This window comes from Galeopterus variegatus, unplaced genomic scaffold, assembly GCF_000696425.1.
Source record: "Galeopterus variegatus unplaced genomic scaffold, G_variegatus-3.0.2 Scaffold1244, whole genome shotgun sequence".
Classification (NCBI taxonomy): Eukaryota; Metazoa; Chordata; class Mammalia; order Dermoptera; family Cynocephalidae; genus Galeopterus; species Galeopterus variegatus.
Genome location: NW_007727355.1, coordinates 373,021 through 381,060, shown reverse-complemented (window position 1 = coordinate 381,060; position 8,040 = coordinate 373,021). Strand labels below are relative to the sequence as shown.

General features: G+C 50.0%; 1 protein-coding gene across 1 annotated transcript in view; it reads left to right on the top strand.

Annotated features, from left to right (window-relative positions):
* The first annotated feature begins 896 nt into the window (after positions 1–896).
* Positions 897–8,040, top strand: part of LOC103592948 (long-chain-fatty-acid--CoA ligase ACSBG2-like) — a 22,315-nt gene continuing 15,171 nt past the window's right edge. The window contains exons 1-4 of the mRNA XM_008575845.1: positions 897–939; positions 1,103–1,497; positions 3,352–3,440; positions 3,910–4,030. Coding sequence (XP_008574067.1) covers positions 897–939; positions 1,103–1,497; positions 3,352–3,440; positions 3,910–4,030 — 648 coding nt within the window. The remainder of the gene's footprint in view (positions 940–1,102; positions 1,498–3,351; positions 3,441–3,909; positions 4,031–8,040) is intronic.

Here is an 8,040-nt window from a genome sequence, read left to right as displayed (position 1 = left end):
CGTCCTGTCTGGAGACTGCTGTCCCCCTCTGGCTACAGCAGAGGGTGTGACAAAGCTGATAAAAAGAACTGGAGACAGGAGTGGGTACCACCCTCCCAATAACAGAGAGGGGTGAAAATGTATTGAGGGTGGGTGGGAGGGCATGGGGTCCCAGATATTTCAGCTACCACCAGGGATGAACCAGGCTGCAGACTGGGTGGGAGATGGGCATAGAAGGTACCAGAAAACAATTCCTTAGTAACACCTGTCTTCATTTCCTTCTATACCCCCCCTTTTTCTTCCACTCCAGCCCCAGTGGCCTTCATCACATTGTCCTCTTCTGAGATGCTTCCTCCTCCTCCTTTGCCTGGTCAACTCCTGCCCCTTGTTCAGAGAAGCTTCCCTGACCACCCTCAAGACGAGGTGGGAACCCTGTGCCTCCCAGCCTTCTGCCCACTGTAATTTTGTCTGCTTTAATGTCTGTCTGCCCAGCCGCAGCAGACCAGATGCCCAGCCCCAGCAGACCGGATGTCCTGCCAGACAGTAAGAAGAGAAGAAAAAGTAGCCGGGACACCGCATCCTCCAACACAGCTCGGCGTCCATTGCAGAAGGGCACTCACCAATCAGAAAACAAAGCCGAAGGTTGGGGCTCCTTGGGCTCTGTGTGATGGTGGTGGATTTTCCAGAGAGGCCAGTTTGAGGGTGATGGTCCAGTCCCTCAGGGCTGCCACAAGTGGCTCAGCCAGCGTTGGGATCCTTGGGATCTGATTTGTCTCTTCAGAGAAGGCTGCCTGGGGGTTGACGGAGGGCAGGGGTCACTATCCCTCTGCCTGGATACCCGGCTAGTGGCATGGGGGTAGGGGGTGCAGGTGGTCAGCAGTTGTCAGAGGTGCCTGATCCCTGTGGGTGGGGGATCCATGGGACGGACAGTGGGCCTGCAGCTGAGCTGTCTGCTTGCTGGTGGGTTTCCTCCTGAACTCCCTTCTCTTGGTCAGTGTACCTGTCTGTCCACCTGCTCCCGCGTCCTTTCCCATGTCTCTCTGTCCTTCCCTGTCTTTCCCCTTGGTAAGGCACTTTATCCTTCAAGCCTCCTCTCTCTCTCTGCCCACACGTTCTCCACCAGCATCTGTCCCCATCAGTGCCACACCCCCGCCTCTGTACCCCCATCTGTACCCCCTGGTTTTGCCTCCTGGCACCCCCATCTACCCCCCTCTCTCTTCATTTCGGCCGCCACTGACCCCGCCTGCCTGCCTCCCGTCTCTCCCCGTCCACCTGGGGGTCTCGCCCGCAGGCTGCAACTATTGGACGACGGAGCGCCAGGGCGAGGTGCAGCTGCGGCTGCACAAGGACTCGTCTGACAACGCGGAACCTCTCACCGTGCACGACATGGTCATGGACACGGCCATCAAATACGCCAACCACATCGCGCTTGGCTCCAAGCACAGGAACCGGTGGCACCTGCTCACCTACATCGAATACTACGAGGAGTGTCGGCGCGCCGCGAAGGCCTTCCTAAAGGTACCGCGGGAGGACTGCGCCTGCGCGCCGCTCCTGCCCCTCCTCCTGCGCCTGCGCGCCGCTCCTGCCCCTCCTGCGCCTGCGCCTAAGCGAGGCTCCTGCCCTGCGCCTGCTCCTGCGCCTGCGCGTGGCCTGGGGTGGGGCCTTCTCCTGCACCTGCGCTGGCGTTACTTTCCTGCTGTGTCTGCCACGTGTCTTATCGACGGCATTATTTGAGTGGTTTTCCTGAGACTGCCAAGGAGCCAGGGATTAAGACCTTGGAGCTGAAGACTTCGGTTCGAATCCCGTCCCCCGTCTTTAGCAGCGTGTTATTGCACAAATTAGTTTGCCTCTCTGTGCCCCAATCTCCACATATGTAAAGTGGAAGATTTATATATCAAATATGTATTATATATCTTAAACTTATATATTTATATATGTATAATGTAGAATATGAGTATTTTGTATGTATAGATAAATATACGGTATAAAATATATCTAATACGTTTATGTATAAATTTATACTAGCATATAAATGTTATACTTCTGTGTTAAATTAAATATATACTACATTTTTAAAAATTTTTATTTATTGAATCAAAATCGATTATACATATTTTGGGGGTTGAACATTGAGATATGTTGATTAAAACAATATTACTAGCATATATATTGTTACAAATCATAATTATTATTTATGCCCCTTGTCCAATCTCTCCCCTTCCCCCATTCCCTCCCCCTCCCCCCTTTAATTACCCTAGATTTCTTCTCTCCTTCTGAAAGAATAATGGTTACTCTGTTCATTTGTTGCCTAGATGATCTGTCCAATGCTGAGAGGTGTGATTGGGTCCCCCAATATTATCATAGAGCAAATGCTTCTTATACTACATTATTTTATGTTAACATTTTTACATATAAATATAGAAGATATAGCACCTAGCTCACAGGTTCGCTACAACAATTCCATCTGGGCTGTGTTAGGTTTGAAATGCCTGTTAGACGAGAAAATGAGGGGTGGACAGTTGTACCCAGGAGCAGAGTGGAAGGTGGAGGCCCCGCCTGGATCAGGTGGAATCACCTGCTCTGCCACAATACATGAGTGGAGCCAAGGTGTGCGCCATCTTGAATAGTCAAGTTGATCCAGATGTTGGCACAAATAACCATGTGCATAGGCAGAGCTTGGGCTACCAGGATGTTCACCGCAACATTTTATGTAACAAAAGTGGAAAAAGCAAAAAACCAGAACCCACCTAAGTATCCACCAAGAAGGTCGAATTGTTAAATTATGACATCTCTATACTATGCAATATCATAGAGGTGTTATATTGGATATCATAGATAAATATTTAAAGACTGGGAAAAATAGTCAAGGTGTATGGTTTTGTGAAGAAAGACAGGCTGATAACGTGCATTCCTAATGCCCTGATTGTATATTTATGCATACAAATGTCAGGAGGGCATTCTGTTCATATTTTCTTGGGATTTCTCCATCTCAGTACTATTTCCTTTGAGGCTGGATCATTTTTTGTGGTGGGGCCATCCTGTGCATTGTGGGGTGTTTCTCAGCATCGATGGATTCCATCCATTCAATGCCAGTGGCATTCTCTCCCCCCGTTTATGACAACCAAAAATGTCTCCAGGTACTTCCTATGTCCGCTCTGGGATAGAATCACCCCCCAGCTGAGAACCCCTGCTCTAGATGAGTATGTGGTAGACTAATGGGATGGGGTGGGGAGGGGTTATTTTATCAGAGAGGAAAAAGCGAACAGTCAACAAAGGAAAAGGAGCCTAAGCTTCCAAGCCTGAGGCTCCTGGGCAGGTTGGGGTGCTGTGGACTGAGTCTCTCTGTGCCTAACAAGGGCCTCCCTCCCCCAGCTGGGCCTGGAGCGCTTCCATGGTGTGGGGATCATGGGGCTCAACTCGGAAGAATGGGTCATCGCCAGCATTGGGGCCATTATGGCAGGGTAAGGGGTACCTGGTATCTCCCTAGAATGCATCAAGGCAGAAGCCACCAGCCTCTCCTCTCATGAGACAATTGGGGTTTCAGGGCAGTGTCCCCAGGACAGGGCAGTGAACACGGCTCTGGTTTAGTCTATGCTTAGTGGGATTTTTCAATGGCCCGGTCCTGAACATGCCCAGCTCACCCTTCCAGAAACTCTCTCCCCGGCAAACTCATATACATCCTGTGAAGCCCAGCTCCCATGTCCCTTCTCTAGGAAGTCTTCCTCACTTCTCAGGGCTCCTCAGCACTGAGCCCTTCCTCCATGCATCCAGAACATTGGGGAACCCCTTGAGGGCGGGACCCAGGCCTGGGCTGTCCCTGAGTCCCACCTCCAAACAGGGTATGTTGTGGGTGTCGGGGACTCCCAGGAGCCCCGAGATTCCCCAAAGCACTTACCCAGCAGGCCCTTACCTCCTGTATTCTGCTTCCAGAGGCTTCTCTGTTGGCATCTTGTCCACCAACACTCCAAAAGCCTGCCAGTTAATCGCTGAAAACTCGGAGATGAACATCTTTGTGGTAGACAATGACAGGCAGCTGCAGAAAGTCATCCAGGTCAGTGATGCTTGGGACTTCAGGAGCCAGAAGGGTGTGAAGTCCAGGTAGTGATGCGTCCACCATCCCATTGACGAGCAGGAGCTGGGAAGTGTGGATTTCTCATCTCAATGGATGGGACAGTCCCCGGAGCCCCTAAGAGATGCTGGAGTGTGCTGTTCCTGCAATGTGGCCCCTCGCACACCTGAGAGACTCAGAGCCCGCCCAGTGTTGACACTGAAACCACCCCAAGGTGGGGGAGGGGTTGCCACTCAGCAGCAAATCCAAGTTTAAGGTCAACTCTGCTCGCTAGATGAGGGAAGACCTGTGTGTTTTGAATGATCTATCTAATAATAGTGGAATGATAACAGTAAAAACCCACAAGCATGAAGCAACTATAGTTTACCAAGGCCCCACGCTGAGGGCTTTGTCTCTTGGAAACAACCTTTAGGAGGCAGAAACCATTCTGAGCCCATTTTACAGATAAGCTAAGTGAGGCTCTGTGCGTCCTGCATGAGGTCACACACCAAGGCAGAGCTGGGGCTCCCATCTGCCCACTGCAAGCAGATTCTGCTTTTTCAAAAATTTGCCTGCCACCTGCTTTTTTAAAAATTCACTTAACATACAATTTACCATCTTAACCAGTTTTAAGTGCACAATTTAGTGGCATTCAGTACATTCACAATGTGTACAACTGTTACTTCTATCTGGTTCCAGAACATTTTCATCACCCCAAAAGGAAACCCATTAGCAGTTACTCCCCACCATGCCCTCCCCCAGTCCCTGGCAACGATTAATCCACTTTCTGTGGATTTGCCTGTTCTGGACATTTCACCTAAATGGAATCTTACAGGAGGTTCCATTTTGGGGGACCCTGAATCTCCTTGGGTCCGAGGATGACCTAAATGGGTCAGTTCCTAGTGAGAGCTCTGAGGCCTGCTGGCCCAGGCTCGAAGACCACCTTTACTAACTGTGTGACCTTGAGTGAGTTGCTCAGCCTCCCAGTGCCTCAGTTTCCCCACTTGTAAGGTGAAGTGGTAATAGAACCTACCTAACAGATTAAGTTCTGAGAATTAAAACCGAGGTGTGGTAAGATGAAGCCTGGCATGGTCAGTGTGCCATGTTAATTATGATCGTCAACAGGATTGTCATTTCTATTAGATCTTTGCCCTCAGCCACAAAGCTGGAGGTGAGGGAGTGGGGAGACACCTGTGGGCCTGTGGAGCACCCTGAGGAGATGGATGGTGGCGATCATGCCCACCCGTGTTTGGCCACCCTAGGCTGTGGGTCTCCTCCATCCCTCCCTCCTGACAACTCTGTAAATCTAAGGAGCCAGTGATGGCTCAACTAAAATCTCTGGCTGGTCCCCGCCTGTCCCACAGCCTCAGCAACCCCCTGTAAAATGGGGACCAGACCTGGACCCCTTTGCAAGTCGACAGACACATGCATGCAAAGACAGGGCCACCAGGACACACTCGCTAGGATGACTAAAGTGAAAACATGGACTATACGAAGCACTGGTGAGGATGCAGAGCCACTGGAATGCTCATTTGGTGGAAATGCAGAATGGTGCAGCCACTCTGGAGAAGGTTTGCCGGGGGGAGGTCAGGAGGTCAGTTTTGCACAGGCTGTTTGAGAGGCCTGTGCTCCAGCAATCCCACTTCTGGGTATATACTCAAGAGAACTGGAAGTAGGATCTTGATGAGATATGTGCACACCTGTGTTCACAGCAGCATGATTCACGGGAGCCAAAGGTGGAAACAATCCAAGTGTTCGTTGACAGATGAAGGAATAAACACAACGTGGCCCATCTATACAATGGAACATTATTCAGCCTTAAAAATGAAGGAAATTCTGGGCCAGCCTGGTGGCGCACTGCTACAGTGCGCCACTTGGGAACGCGGCGGCGCTCCCGCCGAGGGTTCGGATCCCACATATAGACCGGCCGCTCACTGGCTGAGCGAGGTGCGGGCGCAACACCGAGGGTTGCGATCCCGTTGTCGGTCCCGGCCCGGTACGGGCGCGACACTGAGGGTTGCGATCCATTGCCGGTCACGAAAAAAGACAAAAAGGAAAAAAAAAAAATGAAGGAAATTCTAACACATGCCACAATGTCGATGAACTTTGAGCACATTATGCTCAGTGAAATAAGCCAGACACAGAAGAACAAATATTGTGTGATTCTACTTACATGAGGTCCCTAGAATAGCCAAAATCATAGAAACTAAAGTAATGGTTTACAGGAGCTGGGGAGTTAGTTTTTAATGGGGACAGAGTTTCTGTTTTCCAAGATGGAAAAGTCATGGAGATCTGTCACGCAATAATGTAAATGTACTCAGCACCACCGAACCGTACACTTAAAAGATGGTAAATTTCATGTTGTGTTTTGTTTTGGGTTTTTTGCCACAAGTTAAAAATGTTTTCCAAAAACTATGAAATAAATAAACCCAAGACAGGATCTGTGCAGGAACAAGGATCATTCTCCACCTGTAAGGAGAGTCCCTGACAAGGTGGGTCGAATCTGAGACTGCAGGTCGCTGCTCTTCACACTCCGTAAGCATCCCAGGTGACATCTATATGCTGACATTGCCCACGTTTCTATCTCCAGCCTTCCCGATCATTCCACTTGGGTGCCTAACAAGCATCTCAAACTCAGCCTGTGCAAAACTGAGCTCCTGAGCTCCCTGCAGCAAACCTGCTCCTCCCTTCGTCTTCCTCATCTTGGGCAGTAGCAGCTTAATCCTTCCAGCTACTTGGACCCAAACTCTGACAACATCCCTGAGTCCTGTTTCTTCTTCTTCATCTCCATCAGGAAGTCCTGCTCGTCCTGTGTGGTTGGCAGAATAGTGGCCAAAGATGTTCATGCCCTGACCCCTGGAGCCTGTGATTATGGTATTTTACATGGCCAGAGAAACTTTTGCAGATAGGGCTACGTTTAAGGATCTTGAGATGGGGTATTTATCCTGGCTTATCTGGGTGAGCCTGAGGTTATCATGTGAATCCTTAAAAGCAGAGAATTCTCTCCTACTGGAGGTAGAAGCGAGATTAGAGATGTTCAAAGCATGAGAAGAGCTCAACCCCTTGTTGCTGACTTTGAAAGTGGGGGAAGGGGCCACGAGCCAAGGAATGTAGACCATCTCTAGAAACTGGGAAGGAGGGCTGGTCGGTTAGCTAGTGTGGATGACACCAAGGTCAAGGTCAGATCCCCTTACTAGTTAGCTGCCAAACAAAACAAAACAAACAAACAAAAAACAAGAAAGAAACTGAGAACGACCCTCAGCTGACAGCCAGGAAGGAGACCAGGGGACCTTGCTTCCACATAACAAGGAACTTAATGCTGCTAACACTTAACGAGCAAGAAAACAGATCCTTCCCTAGGGTCTCTGGATGGAAAGCAGCTCTGTTGAAACCTTGATGGGGGCTTGTGAGACTCTAGCCCGACACCCAGCCGAACCCACAGGACTTCTGCCCTGTGAAACTGTGAGATAAATTTGTGTTGTTTTTAAGCCACCAGGATTGTGGTACCTCCTTACAGCAACTGTAGGAAACTAATACAGCCTGCCTTTGAAGCATGCCCAGGACCTAACCAATTCTCCCCACTCCACTGCCCCTGCCCTTGTCCAAACCTTCAATATCTTTTTTTTGGGTTGGCACGGAGATTTGAACCCTGGACCTTGGTGTTATAACACCACTTCCTAACCAGCTGAGCTAACCAGCCAGCCCTCTCTCCCCTATGTTCTTGCAATAGATTCCTCACTGGTCCCCTTGTTTTTGTTCTTGCCCTTTTCAAGTTGCCATAGGGATCCTTGTAAACCTAAGTCCCTCTCTGCTCAAAAACTTCCCAGGGCTCCCATCTCTTGACCCACAAGGCCCTGCATGACCTGCTCGTCCCCTCCCTGCCCTTCTCTCCTCCCTGTCTCCCCCTTCTCACTCTGCTCCAGACACACAGGCCTCCTTGCTATTCCTCCCACATGCCAGGCACAGTCCTGCCTCAGGACCTTTGCACATGCTGTGCTCTCTGCCTGGAACAT